Source organism: Mesocricetus auratus, unplaced genomic scaffold (assembly GCF_017639785.1).
Source record: "Mesocricetus auratus isolate SY011 unplaced genomic scaffold, BCM_Maur_2.0 Super-Scaffold_100691, whole genome shotgun sequence".
Lineage (NCBI taxonomy): Eukaryota > Metazoa > Chordata > Mammalia > Rodentia > Cricetidae > Mesocricetus > Mesocricetus auratus.
This window is the reverse complement of record NW_024429267.1, coordinates 15,100,675-15,118,181: the sequence shown is the minus strand read 5'-3', so window position 1 is coordinate 15,118,181 and position 17,507 is coordinate 15,100,675. Positions and strand designations below refer to the sequence as shown.

The window sequence follows — 17,507 nt, the reverse complement described above, 5'->3', positions numbered from 1 at the left end:
TTCTCTGTGATTTTGGAGGCTTTCCTGGAGCTAGCTCTTGTAGACCAGATTGGTCTCAAACTCAGAGATCCACCTGCCTCTGCCTCCCAAGTGCTGGGACTAAAGGGGTGGCCACCACCGCCAGGATCCAACAGGAAAGCTTTGGCCCAAGTAAACACTGTTACTGCCATAGCATCACTGCCATTCCTCTTGTCTGCTTTCCTAATTCCAAGCCAAGGAATTAGTGACTGCGTTACTAATCGCTCAGGTTTGCATGCATTGCCTCCCCCATTCATCACTGGAGAGCTCTGAGTGTGCATTGTTGTTAGTTCCCACTGTAACAAACCAGAGGTTAGATTATCCCAGGTGTAGCAAGGAATGACAGAACTGAGAGTCCCCACCTGGTCTTTCTGGTTCCTGCTACATTTACACAAGAGCCCTGCTGTGGTCGATCGGCTACAATGTAACTCCAGGGAATCCTAATGTTCTCCTCTTCTGGCATCCTCAACTGGCTTCAATGTAATTCCAGGGGATCTGATATCCTCCTCTTCTGGCATCCTCTATCAGCTACAATGTAACTCCAAGGGATGGGATGGGATGTCTTCCTGTTCTGGCATCCTCTATCAGCTACAATGTAACTCCAAGGGATGGGATGGGATGTCTTCCTGTTCTGGCATCCTCTATCAGCTACAATGTAACTCCAGGGGATGGGACATCCTCCTCTTCTGGCATCCTCCGGTACATGTACGTGGTGCACATACTTCCAGGCAAAATACCCTTATGCATAAGATAAAAATAAGTGTTAAAAATATAAGTATATATAGATACGTGTAGGTGTATAGATATAATTTAGAACTATAATGAGGTATTCCATATCCTTTTGTTCATATTTTATCTTTGAAGTCCATGGCATACAACATTTACAGCAGATCAGTTCAAACCAGCTATCTTCAGAGGCTTAGCAGCTATATTTCTAGTGGCTACCATTTGGTCAGCAGAGAAGCTATATATTCTGGTTTCTGTTAGATTTAATCAGATTTAAAAGACTTATTTTCATTTTTAATTAAATTGTACATTTGTGTGTGTGTGTACACACACATGCGATCAGGTGTTCATGAAGTCCCAAAGAAGGTTTCTGGACTGTTGGAGCTGGAGTTACAGGTAGTTGTGAGCAGCCTGATGTGGGTGCTGGGAACTGAACTTGGGTCCTCACCAAGAGCAGCATGTGCGCTGAAGTGCTGAGCCATCTTTCTAGCCCCAGGAAATTATGTTTTTGTATAATCCCATAGAGCACAGAAAGCAAATCTTTTTTTTAAGGCATGTATTTCTACTCTAATTATTTATATAACATTCAAGAACTCATATCTATGTTTTCCTGACATTATTATCCCAGCACATGGAATAGATGCTGAACTGAAGTGAACTTGTGTGTAGTAACTCCAAGTTATGTTTGGCTGCGTGTGCTCCCTTTTGTTCAGTTTGAGAAAAAAAAAGTGTTTTCTCAAGTTTAAGATAAAGCAGCATGATCTTGGCTGCCTGCCAGGAGGCCCTGAAAGTTTTTGTAAAGAACTAATTGCTCTGACATTTCATTATTCTGGAACTGCAAGTTTTATGCCAAAGCCTGGTGTGTCCCAAAGGGAAAGGCTTGCAGAACTCCCTTCTCATGCTCTGATTAAAATGTGTACATTTAATTTTAAGATCAAGTGTTAAGCTGGGTGTGGTGGTGCATTCCTCTAATCCCATCATTTGGGAGAGAGAGACAGGCAGATCTCTGAGTTCAAGGCCAGTCAGGCCTACAGAGTGAGTTCAGGACAGCCAGGACTACATCGGGAAACCCTGTCTCCATAAATCAGCATCAAAACAGAAACAGGGAGAGAGCTCACTGCTATTGAATAAATGTGCCATCAGCTCATATCCCTGGGTTTTCAGTTCAAACAACTGCCAATACACAGGATTTTTACTCTGACCTAGTGAACCTCAGCCCAAGAGCAGGAGATGGTTGGGGCTGTTGTGATGAGGACAGTACTGCTGGCATGTGTTAGGTCTCAGAAGCTGGAGAGGCTGCGGACAGATCTACAACACAGGACAGACACCCATAGCATAGAACTCTCCACACCTAGGCCTTAGCCATGCCAAGGTCGAGAATTCCTCTTCATATGGAATTCCTTCTCTTCCTTCCTCTGTCCTAACTGCCATTAAGATAATTAAAATAGTTTAGAACTTCCTTGGTCTACTCCCTAGAAGCAATCCCTATTAGCAATTTGTTTTTCATTCTTCTACTTATTGCCTTTAAGACTTTAATTAAAGTGGCTGCCAATCAACTGTTTATTCACTCAAGGAGTAGAAGGCCAGACCACAGCCTTCGACATCCTGACTCAGTTCATATTCATCTGGGTGGGATCAAAATATACTTGAAGTTTTATATGTATATTTTATATTTATATTTATTTAGATGTTATCTTTGTATGTGTGTGTCTATGTGCATCTGCATGTATGTGTCTAAGTATGCACATGTGAGTGTGGGTGTACCCATGGAAGCTAGAAGAGGGCATTAGATCCTTTGGAGCTGGACTTACAGGTGTTTGTGAGCCTCTTGATGCTAGGCTGTGGACACTTGTTTCCATGATTGAGCAGCAAGTGCTCGCAACCATCTCCCCAGCATCAGTTAGATGTATGTTTTTGAAATTTCTTGGTACTGGAACGCTTTAAACTAGTATTAAAATGTGTTCATTTGGGGGCTGGAGAGGTGGCTCAGGCTGCTCTTCCAGAGGTCCTGAGTTCAATTCCCAGCAACTGCATCGTGGCTTATAACCATCTGTAATGAGATCTGGTGCCCTCTTCTGGCATACAAGTATACATACAGGCAGAATACTGTATACCTAATAGAAAAATAAATAAGCAAACAAATAAATATGTGTTCATTTAGTGAGTATGTAATCTCAGCTCTTGTGAGGTGGACTCAGGAAGATCAGCACTTTATGTCCAACCTCAGTTACATGGCAAGTTCAAGACCAGCCTGGACTACCTGAGTGTCTGTCTTCACACACACACACACACACACACACACACACACACACAGGGGAGGGGGGGTGCAAACAGGCAGGTAGGCAGAGAGACAGATAGACAGACAGACAGAGGCTGGAGAGAGCTCAGTGTTTAAGGGAACTGGCTGATCTTCCAGAGGTTTTGTTCCCAGCACCTACATGGTGATCACAACTGTCTGTAACTCCAGTTCCCATTCCTACACCCTCTTCTGGTCTCTACTGGCTCAACCACACACGGTACACAGACTTACATGCAAGAAGAACACCCTACATAAAAACAATAATTAAAGATAAAAGAAAACGTGCACTCACACTCACCATGTAGGTGCTGGGAATCAAACCCAGGTCCTCCAGAAGAGCAGCCAGTGCTCAGAACCACCGAGCTGTCTCTCCAACCTCTACTAAACTATTGTAATTTTTTCTTTTCTTTTCTTTTCTTTTTATTTGTGTAGACATAGCTGTCTTGGTACTCACTCTGTAGACCAGGCTAGCTTCAAACTCACAGAGATCTGCCTGCAGAGTGCTGGGATTAAAGGTGTGCACCACCACCACCCTATTTTAATTTTTTTTTTTGTTTTTTCGAGACAGGGTTTCTCTGTGGCTTTGGAGGCTGTCCTGGAACTAGCTCTGTAGACCAGGCTGGCCTCGAACTCACAGAGATCCACCTGCCTCTGCCTCCCAAGTGCTGGGATTAAAGGCATGTGCCACCAACGCCTGGCCTATTTTAATTTTTAACTGCGGTTCTAAACTTTAATTTTAATTGAAGATGAAAGTGTTTTCTTTAAGTGCTGTAAAACATTTTTTTTAATTCGGGAGAGATGTTCATGAAACCAATCATTAGAAACCCTAACGACTGTTTCTGTACACTAAGGCTTTTGCAGATATGCTAAAAGTCAACAAGACCTTGAAAAGTCTAAACATAGAATCCAATTTCATCACTGGCACTGGAATCCTGGCCCTGGTGGAAGCCCTGAAGGAGAATGACAGCTTGACAGAGATCAAGATCGACAACCAGGTACAGAAGGGAGCAAAGGCAAAGCTAGCTTACAGCTTAGACAATCGGTTGGTGGGGGGCGGGGGGAGACCCACAGGGAGTGGGCTAAAGCTCAAAGCTCTGTGTGGACTTGGTGGGTCTTCTGATGCCTTACAAACCTGAACAGCTTCTGGCCCTCTCCCTCTCCCTCTCTCGTGTGTGTGTGTGTGTGTGTGTGTGTGTGTGTGTGTGTGTGTGTGCATGTAGAGTCCAGAGGACAACCTCAGCTATCTTTTTTCAGATGGTGACCAACATTTTTTGAGACAGTCTAAACTGGCTTGCTGGGAACTCCAGGCATCCCCTTGTCTCTGCCTCCCAGCACTGGGATTACAAATGCACACCAACCTACCAGCATTTTCCATGTGGGTCCCAGGGATTGAAGTCAGGTCCTCATGCTGTGTGACAAGCACTTTGCTGACTAAGCATTCGCCCCAGCCCAGGAGCATGTTCTTAAGTAAACTTCATGGCAGACCAGTGAACCCACAAAGAGCCAGCTACCCATGGCCTAAGCTAGCCAGGTAGCAGGGTATTGACGGCTGCTTGTAGCCTGAGTCAAAGCCCAGCGCTGCTGCAGCTTTGACTTTGTCTCTTACGGAGACTATGATTGGAAAGAAAGTGGGGTGGTCCTGAGGCTTGCTTTTAAGAGGTCATTGATGAATGATCTTTAACTATTATTTTTTAGTGGTGTGTGTGCCAGAGGTCAGAGGTCAGAGACATCCGATTCTAGGGTTACAGAAGGTTGGGAACTGCCCAACATAAGTGCTGGGAATCAAATAAAGGTCTTCTGGAAGAATAGTAGGTGCTCTTAGTGGCTGAGCCATCTCTCCAGCCTAGATATTTACTTATTTTGGGGTACGGATTCAGTATTTGAGTTGATGGCTGTCAGACTTCCCCACTGCCTTAGAGATATCCCTGCTGTAATCCTGCTAGCACAGCACTGAATGACTTGGAAAAACAACTATGAGTTTTGCTTAAACTCACTCAGGAATTTCCTTCTCTTTATTTTTGCTTGTTTTGTGTCCCGTATTTGTTTTTGAGACAGCGCCATTGGTTAGCACAGGCTAGCCTTGAAGATCTTCATGCCTTAGTCTCCCGAGTCCTGCAGTTATAGTCAAGTACCCAGTTCATCTGTTCTTCACAAAGGAGTTCTTGTTTGCTGTTGGGCTTTTGCTGTTGTTGATTATGTGTGTGTTCATATGCATGTGAGTGTGTAATACATGTGTGTGCATGTGGAGGTCAGAGGTTTATGTTAAATGTCTCCTTCTTGTCACATCCCACCATAGATTTAGTTTTTGTAATAGGGTCTGCCACTGGACCTGGAGCTCAATGATTGGCCAGTGACTGCTGGGATTTACCTGTCTCTACACACACACACACACACACACACACACACACACACACACACACACACACACATCCATTGTGGAGTTGTAGGTTCATGTCATCATGCCTGACTTAATAACATGATCCAAATTCAGGTCCTCATGCCTGAGGTCACCAGCCTGACTTCTTATTTTTGTTGCTTTTGTTTGTTTGTTTGGTTGGTTGGTTGGTTTTGCTTTCATTTTTGAATACCTGTAGTTTGGGCTGTCTACATTCTGTTCCTAGATTAAGAGCCAGACCTAAGGACGGCATGGGAGGGAACATCTCAGGTGGCTTTCTCCCTTTCTGTTTGAACTTTTTTTGTGGAGGTAGTCATGAGGTTTTCCCCTGTAACTGTTTCCTTCACTTCCTGTTTATCCTGTGTATATCTGTGTGTACCCACAACCAGAGGCAGCAGTTGGGAACAGCTGTGGAGATGGAGATAGCCCAGATGCTGGAGGAGAACTCAAGGATCCTCAAGTTTGGGTACCAGTTTACCAAGCAAGGGCCACGGACAAGAGTGGCAGCTGCCATCACAAAGAATAACGACCTGGGTAAGGCAGATGTGATCTGTGCTATAGGAAGAGCACTGGGGACATTTATCTTCCCACTTTGGAGGCAGCATCTCAGATGCCTTGCAGCTGAGCTAGTGGTCACGGCAATCCTCTGGTCTTCCAGGTGTTAAAACTTCAACACAGCATTCTTGTAGAAGAGCTGTTTACTCTAGCTTAGCTCTTGCTTGATTTCTTTGTCTTTGCCTCTCCTCCCCTCTTTCCCTCCCCTCTCCTCTCTTCTGCTCCCTTTCCCCTTTCTCTCCTCCCCTCCCCCTTTCCTCCTCCTCCTTCCATGCTAATGGTACTCTCTCTGTTTGGACACAGCGCATGGCAACCCCGTGTTCCTTATGTTTGACTTTTGATGGCACTTTTTTCAATACTCAGGCTTAAATGTGGGGACACGAACACCTATGTGTTTTATATGTGAAGTACTCTAATACAACTACATTACACAGGAAAACTCTGACGGAGCTTTTCAGGGAGGCCTCTCTTTGCCTTCCCATACTGTTACACTTTGCTGGGGATCCACACTGTTCCTTCTGTTAGAAGGAGATAGGGCATTGCCTGGCCACTCACAGTGTAGAAGGATTGGGAAGGCTTTGTCTGGGGACACCTTAGCTACCTAGAGCAGCATAGCAGAGGGATATCTAAGACTGGACAAGTCCACTTGTCAGTCAGCCGGCAACAGGTTTGAGTCCCTTGTTTGAGATTTGGGGACAGTGTACCGGACCTTGGACAAGGGAGAGAGAAAGACACTGGTAGGACATAGGGCCATACTTACCCATTGGGTACAGAGAGTGAGACCCTTGACCCAGCAGGAAGCCTTAGGAAAGGAAGGAGACAACCAGAAAGAAAGCATGTTTGGTCTATACCTAAGCAGCCCAGAAAACAAAAGAAAAATAGGCAAAGCAAGGCTCTGGAAGTATTGTCAACAGATCCCATGCCCAGGAACAGCCATTGTAGGCAGCAGCTTTCCTATAGCTTGGGCTACTGAAAGTATAGAGTTAAAGGGTACCTCAGACAGGGTACCAGTATCCAGGAAGCTTCCAGAAGCCCTTTGTTATCAACCAAAAGAGTCTGCAGCCTAGGAAATGAAAAGAGAAGAAAAGTGTTGTGGAAACCAGGAATGCTGTCAGCTTTGGTAGTGTGTGCCTGTAATTCCAGCATTCAGGAGGCTAATGCAGGAAAACCCTGGTTGAGGTCCAACCTGGGCTATGTCAGAAGAGGGGAGAGAAGGATAGAATCAGCCTATTTTATTTTATTTTATTTTGTATTTTGTTTTTTGAGACAGGCTTACTCTGTGTAACAGCCCTGGCCATCTTGGAACTCACTTTGTAGACCAGCCTGGCCTCAAACTCATAGAGATCCGTCTGCCTGCCTCTGCCTCCTGAGTGTTGGGATTAAAGGTGTGTGCCACCACCACCTGACTGAATCAGCCAAGTTTTAAAGATTTATTTGATTTATGTGAATGAATGTTTAGTTTGTATGTATGTCTGTGTACCACATATGTGTCTGGTACCCTCAAAGGTCACAAGGAGCTCCCTTCTCCTGGATCTGGAGTTATGGCAAGTTGTGAGCAGTCATGTGGGTGCTAGGAATTGAACCTAGGTCATCTGAAAGAACACGTGCCCTTAACCACTTAGCCCCCAAATCAGGCCATCTTGACAGTGTCTTTGATCCCAAGCACTGGTTTAAAGGAACCTCAATCTCTGATTTTGTCTGTTGTCTAAACCACTCATTTTTTTTTTGAAGACCAATATTTAGGAATTGTTTGGTTTGGGTTTTTTTTTTTTCCTTCTTGAGATTTATTATGTGTATAGTGTTCTGCCTACATGTCTGCCTGCAGACCAGAAGAGGGCACCAGATCTCATTATGGATGGTTGTGAGCCACCATATAGTTGCTAGGAATTGAACTCAGGACCTCTGGTACAGCAACCAGTGTTCTTAGCCACTGAGTCATCTCTCTAGTCTGGAATTAATTGTCTGTTTGTTTTGAGACAAAATCATGCTGTATATCCCAAACTGTACTGGAACTTACTATGTAGCCCAGGCTGGCCTCCAATTCCTGATTCTCCTGCCTCAGCCTTCAGAATACTATGACTTCAGGTGTACTCCACCACATCTAGGACTTAGGAGTTGTTAGTCAAGATGAGATTTGGGGAATCTGAGCTTCTCTTTTTTTTTTTTTTTTTTTTTTTTTTTTAGTTTTACGAGACAGGTTTCTCTGTATTGTTTTGGAGGCTGTCAGTCCAGCCCGGCCTCAAACTCACAGAGATCCGCCTGCCTCTGCCTCCTGAGTGCTAGGATTAAAGGCATGCGCCACCACCGCCCGGCCTGAGCTTCTCTTTATAGTCTCCCAGCCATAGTCAGGGGTAATGGGTGAGGCTGTGTTCACCTGGGAACTTTGCAAAGGCTGGTTGGTGACAGAACTACACAGAAGCCAAGGACATACCTCTGTGTAAGTCCCCTTGAAAACACGTAGCAGTTCACTGCTTTCTGACCTTTCTTGGACTGACTCCTCCGTAGACACACAGAGATGTTCCCAGCTACCAGACACAGCTTCATTTAAATTTAAATTCCTCTTCATGCCAGAGTATTTTGCCATTTCCATTTATTGTCATAGTTCATTGAATGCTAGAGTTGAAGATGATTCATTACCTCGGGTATTGGCATAGAGTTTTGTGGATTGCGTACTATCTTCTAGGTCAGTGGTTCCCGACCTGTGGGTCAGAGATCCTACATATCAGATATTTACCTATTCATAAGTAAAGAGTAGCAAAATTACAGTTATGAAGTAACAATGAAAATACTTTTATGTTTGGAGGTCACCACAACACAGGGAACTGTATTAAAGAGTCGAAGCATTAGGGAGGTTGAGAACCACTGCTCTAGAATGACTTTAAAGATTATCCTTTTCTTCCATTTGTCTTCTTAAATTTTTGTTTCTCTCTTACCTAGTTCGAAAGAAGAGAGTTGAAGGAGACCGGAGGTAAACCTCCCTAAAAGAGGTGAAGTCACACTACGCAGCCATCTGAAAAACAACACAAACTCATCCTCTTCTCCATGGGACCATTTGATCTAAGGCTGTTCATTTCCGTTAACTGTAATTTTAACTGTTACTCTTTTTTAGCACTACTTATTTATGTGAGATTCTGAAATGCGTGTAGCGGTTTGACTTGCTCCTGGACACACCTGGCAGCCTGCACAAATAGGATGATACAGATCTTAGACAGTGACAACGCTGGAGATGATTTTAACCACTTTCATGTTGGGTTGTCTTGCTTTCTTACATGAACATGTTTTAGTCATGGAATGGGATCTAGCATGTGTTTGTAGCTGATTGCAGTAGAGGCCTATCTCTGTTTACATGTATCACTTTGAGTTAGGCTGAGTACATAAGAATGTGTGCTACTGACCACATAAGAAGTAAGTATTGCCAATCTTTCACAAACTCTCCGTTAATTCCAGAAAAATGTCTCTCTTTGTGCACATGCCCGACTGACAGTCAGTGGGATCCCCCTTAGGAAGCACTTTAACATAGCACTAGCAAATTAACTGTTTACTATCCCATGAGTATACTGATAATTCACACACTTGTCTTTATTGATGATTAAATGTATTTCTGTAGGTGTGTGGTACTGGGGATTGTACCCAGGGCCTTGTGCATGTTAGGCAAGCACTCTACCTCTGAGTTACATCTCCAAACAAAATTGTATTTAATAGACAATTATTTATAAAGCTGTTGAAAGGCTATCCAAACATAATAGAAAATTTCTAAGTCTTACTAAAAGAAAATTTCAAAGTAACACATTCCCAAATAAAACAATAATAACGGCATCTTATGGACTAGAGAGATGGCTCAGTAGTTAAGAGTGCTTGCTACTTTTCCAGAGGACTAGAGTTCAGTTCCCAGCACTTATGTCAAGCAACTAACAACGGCCTATAACTCCATCTTCAGGGAATCTGATGCCTCTAGCCTCTGAGAGCATCCACACTCATGTACATACCTCCCATATACATACATGTGATTAAAGTAAGTTTAAAAGGTAATGGCACCTTAATAAAAGTTTGAAAAGAATTGGCAAAATTTAAAAGCAATTGATGCTTCATCTTTAGCATGACAAGTTCACAGGATAAATTGTGGGCATTGCAGTTAATTATATAGATTTTTGTCACATGCAGTTGCTTCACTACCTTTTGGCTAAAATAAGGTGCCACTTTTTATCACACGACATGGTCAATCCAGACACTTGCAAACATTAGGTAAAAATTAATTGTCAGTTACTCAGATATTTGTCACCTCAAAGACAAAGCCTGTGAAAACACAACTGAAATGATAGCATTGATTTCTTAGTATAACAGCTGGACAGTGATGTGCAAAATTAAGGTAACAAATAACAGAAGTGTTTGGCTGCAAATAATCACTTCTCTCTCCTATCGCAGATAACAGTCTGTGGCAGCCTCTGTGTGGTAGCTGTGCCTGCTCCTCTGCCCACTGCTGTGACTAAATAGCTGGCAAAAGGAACATTAGGAAGAATGGGTTCATTTTGGCTCACAGTTTTAGGGTACTGTCCACCATGACAGAGAAGAATGGTAGGTAGCAGGAGCATGAGGTGGCTGGTCACATCATGTTCACAGACAGGAAGCAGAGAGAGATGGATGCTGGGACTCAGCCTGCTTTTTCCTTTTCCCCAGTCTGAGACCCCAGCCTATGGAATGGAGCTACCCACATGCGGGGTGAGTCCTCCCTCCTTGGCTAAACTTCTCTGTTACCATTCTGTGTGACATCAAACCCCATCAAGTTGACAATGAAGATAACTGTCATAGTATCTCCCTTTCTTCCTTTACTCTACTTCCCCTACACAGCACCCCTCTTGTTCCCCTTCTCTTCATGACTTTGGGTCTTACAAAGGTGATACCTCTTGTGCTGTTGACAGAGCAAAAGAAGCTGCTGTCCCTTGCAGATCGTGGGACCAGTCCTGTATAGTTTTAGTTACTGGGGGTTCCTGAGTTGCTTGGTAGTGAGTGTGTAAATAACTTAGCTTGAAAAGCACTTGGAATCTGTTTAGAGAAGCCTTTTAAAAACTGGACACTTGGAGGGAGAAACTGGATACTTACTTGTTCTATAAATATCCCCAGCTAAAAGTAAAAGTCCTTTGAAACATCTCATTTTCTTGACTTGTTTTTTTTTTATTTTTCAGGATATAATAAGGAGTGCATGATGACATTTTTTGAGTCATCCCCAATCCTTTATCTTCCTGTCAATCTGAAAATGTATTAGTACATTCCATTGATTGTTTTCAGTCTTATTTTTCTTTCCCTGTCACTCAATTGAATGTGCTATAGCCAGTTTGTACAGGTTTGCTGGTTGCTCAGTTTTCAAGAATTCTGTGAATTGTTGCTCAACATAGCACTACTATAAATTAAGGGAAGCCAGGTGTGGTGGCATGTACTGGTGATCCTAACACTGGGAGAGGAGGCAAGATCAATGTTGGCTACATAGAAATTTGAAGCCAGCCAGCTACAGGAGACCCCTAAGCCACCCTCCCCCAACCAAAACATATTAGTGGCATGCACTTACAGTGAAATCAATTCTGGTAAAGCCAAAACTATGTTCTTGAGATTACTTTATGCATGTTGTGCCTACATGACATAAATACTACCGATGGTGTGCTATGGCACAGATCTTCCCAGCTCTCAGCATTGACTTCTTGGCCATGGTAAGAAGCGTCTTTGGGAATTAGCAATGTGTAAGTAACTGTCTCCTTTCTTCCCTCTAGATTGTTGATTGATAAGCAGTCATCAGTTCTACCTGGGTGAAATATGTAAGATGTATTTTAATCATAATTTTTGGTTACCATGTTATCAAAGGGAGGATGCTATCTATGTCTTGGTCACAGACTTCTTCAAAAGCAGAGATCCTAGCAAACTTCTACAAGCAATCCTTTTCCTTTCCTCATTCACTCTCTTGCCTTCATTTCTTAAGAAGTCCTCACCCCACAGAGTGTTGTCTGCAGCACCACATTTTGGAGAGCAGGTTGCAGTTGTTAACACTCCCTGGCAAAAAGCAAGAAAAAAATTAGATTTGGATCACAGCTATTCCTTTTTATAAGGAGTTATTAATACTACTAAAGCAAGATAGTAGAACATTATTTTTAAAATCATACTGTTTTTAGCTTAAGAGTTTATGAGATTATTTATTACTAATCAGCTGTTTTATCATTATGGATTTTAAATGGCTTGTAAAGTGACATTTCCATAAGTATTTACATATTGAAGATAGCTACTAGAAGATAAAACATACATTTTGGGGGAATCTACCAAATCATATAATTAGTCTAAGACTTCACCTCCCTTCTGCCCAAAGTGGAAAATTAATTGCATCATGATGAGACATAGTAAATGTCAATTATTTTTGTATGTATATTTTTGCTAGCTAGTATGTCAAGTATTTGCTAATGCCTGAGTAGCTGTTTAGAGGGAACTCGTGTTTCCCTAAGCTGCCCGCTTCCCCTTTACAGGCCTATAGTGAATAGAAACTTACTCACCTAGACTTGAAGGTTCCTGTCAATGATGTCTTGTGGATAGATGGCTTTTAGGAGACACATTTCTCAAGTCTAGAAATGGTGTGTAGCTCAGTAGTACATGTGCATGTCTCTGCCTGCCTCCGTGTGCAGCAGAAGCTCCTTCGTCCTTTTCAGCATGATCAAATCCCTTGCTTTCATCTTCGAGGGAAATCAGTCTCTCTCTCGCGAGCGCGTGTGTGCGTGTGCGTGTGTGTGTGTGTGTGTGTGTGTGTGTGTGTGTGTGTGTGTGTGTGTGTGTGTGTGTGCTGTCAGATATCTAACTAGGTATTTGGCTACATCTGGACAACAGATTGAAGGGGAGGCTCTCTCCCCAGCTCCGCTTCCCTGCCCCCTTTAGAGCTGCTGCAGACCCAGGTTCCGTGGGAAATTACCCTGGAGTCTGTAGTTTCTGTCACCCACCACCACATTTCACAGCTGTGTGGAGGATGACTCTTAGAAAATTCACTGAGTTATTACCCCCATGTGATCTCCCAATATGCCTAACGTGTGTGTCATTTCATACTCAAGAACATCAGTCAGCCCCCTCCTTTCATCACTGTAGGACACACTGTATATATTTTGTACATAAGGACCACCAAATACTGTAGTGAGGTGTTTGGCTATGTGTGGACCGTGGATTGACGGGACCATGCTTCCCTTGCCCCTCTCAGGGTTGTGGTGGGCCAAGGTTAGAGAATCACAGGCCTAGAGGGGCAGGTGTGGCTCACCCTCTTTCAACACATAGCTCATCTTCCAGTAGAAGCCCATCTCCATGTGTAAGCTCAGAAAAAATCACAGTGCCTGTACCCCTGGAGCCAGTTTTCCTAAAGGAAGACTGGTATACCAGACCATGAACAGTTGCTTCTCTTCCACACACAGATGTGGCCCCTGGTGGGCACCAGCATTATGGAAGCCACTGTCTTCAGAGTAACTGCCACACGACATTTCTGAGCACAAAGCTTAGATCTGGCATGCTCAGACAGTCCTGTAGAGTTGATAAACGTGTTTGAACGTACTTCCGTTTTCATGACTGAGACTTACTCTGCCCTCTCCTAAATACTGTGCAAGAGACAGGAAGCCTAACAATTCTGGTCTGAGAGAAGTTTACATGTATTTCAGGGTTGGGATGATAGACCCGGTGCCTTTTCAAAAAGTAGATACTATTCACTCCATTCTCAGTTAAAAGACTAAGTATGACACACATAAAGGAAAGCTATAAAAACTTACTAAGTATCAGGCTGATCCCACTGGGTAAGCCACAGAGCAGCCTTTTGGAGCCAACTGACCAGAGAAAACTATCCAAAACCTCATTGGTGTTGTTTCCTTATTCCCCAATTTTAGATCTGACCGTACAACGTGTTGAAGGGCTGGGAATGTAATTCTTAAATTAATTTAATGGCAGAACTCAGTTAGGTTCACTGCTCTTAATCTCTCTCTCTCTCTTTCTCCTCTCTCCCTCCCTCCCTCTCTCTCTCTCTCTCTCTCTCTCTCTCTCTCTCTCTCTCTCTCTCTCTCTCTCTCTCTCTCTCTCTCTCATTAGCTTAATGGCAACAACCGATCAGTAGATAGATGAGAGATGAGAGATGGGTTACAGAGTTTAAGTCTGTACCCTAGGCACTATTCTGGAAACAGCACATGAATCAGAGGTTAAGCCCATTTTGGACACATTGTTGACTTGGAGAGGGTGAAGGAGAGGGCTTGAAGTCATGGGTAGAAAAGAGCGATGGTGCTTGGTTGGCTGTGTCTTGTGTCAGTTATTTGAAGCACATTGTCTTAGCTAGTTGGTATGGTGAATGGGTACCATACTAACAGATTTGGAGGCTAAATCCCAATCCCGTTACCCACACTTAGCAGGTGTATGATCATGAGCAATTCATTTAATTGCCTGCCAATTATAGATTATATGGGGGATAAACCCCAGAAATGGAGTCAAGTGACCTAAACACTTGACTTTCCACTTTGTTAGCTGGGTGACTTTGGGGAACCGCTTTATCTCTCGAGACTAAAGCTCCCCAGCTATTACATGGGAATAATATCTTTGCTAACTACCTCACAGAGTTGTAGTGAGAAAATATAATCAGATCATTGGATGAAAACACCATAGAAACTAGAAAGCACTATACAAAAGTAGATCACTTTTATCAAATCACTAATGTTTCCCACTGCCTTTGTGTCTGTTTTATTCTGATCAATGGTTCATCCTTTGGAATAGGGCAAAATGGAGCATGGAGTGATAGAATTGGAATGATGTAAGGGACTAGAACTGTTTTACTTTAACAGTGGTAAGAGGGGTGGTTGGTGGTGGCAGTGGGTGTTATATTTCACTGATACAAATGATAGATCATTTTGCTGGGTCACTTTGAAAGTACTTTGAAAAGGGCGGGGAGTAACTCAGTAAGACAGTGTGCTTGCCTTGGTGCACAAAGTCCCAGTCGGATCCCCAGCACCGCATAAGCTGGGCAAGGGTGGCGAGAATCTGTAATCCCAGCACTCAAAAGGTGGAGGCAGGAAGATCAAATGCTCAGATTCATCCTTGGCTACATAGTAAATTTGAGACCAGCCTAGGCTATATGAGATCCTGCCTCAAAAAATAAAAAGCCTTGGAGGAAGTGGTCACAATCCTAGGAAATACTAGATCCATGAGGGGAACCCAAACAGTGACTAAGAATTTAGGCAAGAGCACTGCTGCCTTCCTGTCATCACTGAAGTTGATGGAAGCTAAGATCAAGGTACTGCTGGTAACCCTTGGAGAGCATCTCCTTGGGGCTCCAAGAATTTTCATGCCTGGCATCTGTGTACTGGGTGCCAGCTCTGTTACTGAAGGGGAGAAAGCTCTCTGGGGCAGCAGATACCTATCACCAGCAACTCAGCCCTGGCCAGTTATTTCTGCCGAGAAAAGCATTGAAGCCTGGCCTCACAGGGATGGTGTCTCATCAGTCCTTCTATCTTTGGTACCATCTAATAAGGTGCCTTGTACATAGTAGGTGCTTTATAAATGTCGCTTGTACACCATTGTCCTCCAGCCCTAAAAGAATTATATTCTGTTTACAACCATGTGACATATATGTATGTATATGTGTATATATATACATATATATATATTCATACTGATTTGGACACCAGCTGTATGTGACCTTGGGTAAGATTTTCCATCTATCTTACCTTCATTTCATCTATAAAGTGACGTGTTCTCTAAAACCCCTTCGAGATTACCAAACATTGCAACCCTGTGATTCTGAACATGGGTGGGTAATATATCCACTGCAGCTCCAGCTCTCTCTAGGAATGTTCTGCAGACAGTTTCTTGTTCCTTTTCAGCAGTGTGTAGCAACTTCAGAGTTGTTCTGGACGAGCAGCCTTGTCAGAAAGGCTACTTCAGGGCTGGGAAGGTAGCTCAGTGGTAGAACAGTTCCTGGCATGTGGGTTCAATCCTCAGTACTACAAAATAAAAAACTTAAAAAGTTTGGGGACACTTCCCTCAAAAGCAGATAGATTATCATAGTACACATATTTTCCTCCTCAGAATCAGAGAGAAAGAAGAGGAGGAAATGCAAAGAAAGAAACTGTCCAGTATGGTTTTTAATAGACTTTTATTTAATATCTGTGTATTTGCATTTCCAAGCACATATTGATTGCATACCAAGAGACAATCAAAAGTGCACTGTGCATTGAAAGAAACTGACCCAGGAATTTAAACTTCTGTGGACACAATCTAGATGTGGGTAGACAGAAACTGGCCAGATGGAAAAAGGAATTGGATAGAAAGTATACTTCCTGAGTAATTTTACTTTAGTACCAAATGTTAGCCATGACAATCTTTATTTAAATTATTCTAATCCAGATATGGTAGTATATACCTGTAATCCCAGCATTTAGGAGGTGAAGGCAGGAGGATCAGAAGTTCAAGTTCATCCTCAGCAACCTAGCAAGTTGAAGACTAGCCTGGGACACATGAGACTTTGTCTTAAATTTTAAAATAAATAGATAAATGGAATAAAAGTGATGTGTATCTCTGCTTTCTTTTTAAGAACAAAACTATGTACATTTATATTTTAAGTAAGCCTTTATCTTAATCTTGTTTCATTTTTTTTCAGAAAACAAGCAGCATTTTTCATTGCATATAAAAATGTAAAATATTTGCATGCCACCAGTCACAACAGCTTACCAGTTCTATGCCTGTCAAGTGTGACCTTATGTGTATTGTTACCTGTATCATGTTGAAGAGATTAGGGGACATAATATGCTTGTAAACTTGTAAACTTCATTGGTAACACTTGTTTAGCTAAGCAGATTCTGAAAAGCCACATGGCTTTTGTTTTCATTTGATGCTTTTTGATCAAAGCTAGGTGATTGGTTAGTTCACTAGGAAACTAAAGACTAACCTACTTTTTAAACGTGAAGTTAAATATCTTGTGAAACGTCAGTATGAAACAAAGGAAAACATATGAATTTTAAACTAATTTTATCCTCATTATATGGAACCCCATTGGCCCAAAAAGATATAATTTGGGGCCCTTTGGAATTTGCCACCAAAAGCTAATGTTGAACTAAATATAAACTTTTGATGAATCAATATCTTTCTGCTTTCAGTGATGTCATGTGTTCATTCGTGTTCGGAATGATAGTTGTAAATGAAAATGTAAAAAATAAAGGGGGGGAGGGTCAGTCAATAAACTCAGCTTTAAGTGAAAAGCCTGGTTCCTGGCTATTCTTAGAGTATCTCTTCACAAGAAATGTCTGACACTGTGTTCTTTCTGAAGAACATTTGCAAAAAAAATGGTGGCACCTTAATACAAAGCAGATAAAGGATGCAAGCCCAGTAGCCAGAGGAGAAATGGAAACGCTGACACCAGAAGGCTCCCATGTGGTGACACAGTTGAAGTTCGTTAGCATAATGGGGGGCAGGGATACAGACAGTTATATGGAGCTGTGTATACTTTCTGCCAGCTAACACTAAAAATAACCACAT

General features: G+C 42.7%; 1 protein-coding gene across 2 annotated transcripts in view; it reads left to right on the top strand.

Annotated features, from left to right (window-relative positions):
• The window catches only part of Tmod2 (tropomodulin 2), a 46,235-nt gene extending 29,005 nt beyond the window's left edge, over positions 1–17,230 (top strand). For both annotated transcript variants that reach the window (XM_040740354.1, XM_040740355.1), the window contains exons 8-10: positions 3,895–4,038; positions 5,828–5,972; positions 8,931–17,230. In XM_040740354.1, coding sequence (XP_040596288.1) covers positions 3,895–4,038; positions 5,828–5,972; positions 8,931–8,965 — 324 coding nt within the window. In that variant the 3' untranslated portion in view covers positions 8,966–17,230. The remainder of the gene's footprint in view (positions 1–3,894; positions 4,039–5,827; positions 5,973–8,930) is intronic.
• The last annotated feature ends 277 nt before the right edge of the window (positions 17,231–17,507 follow it).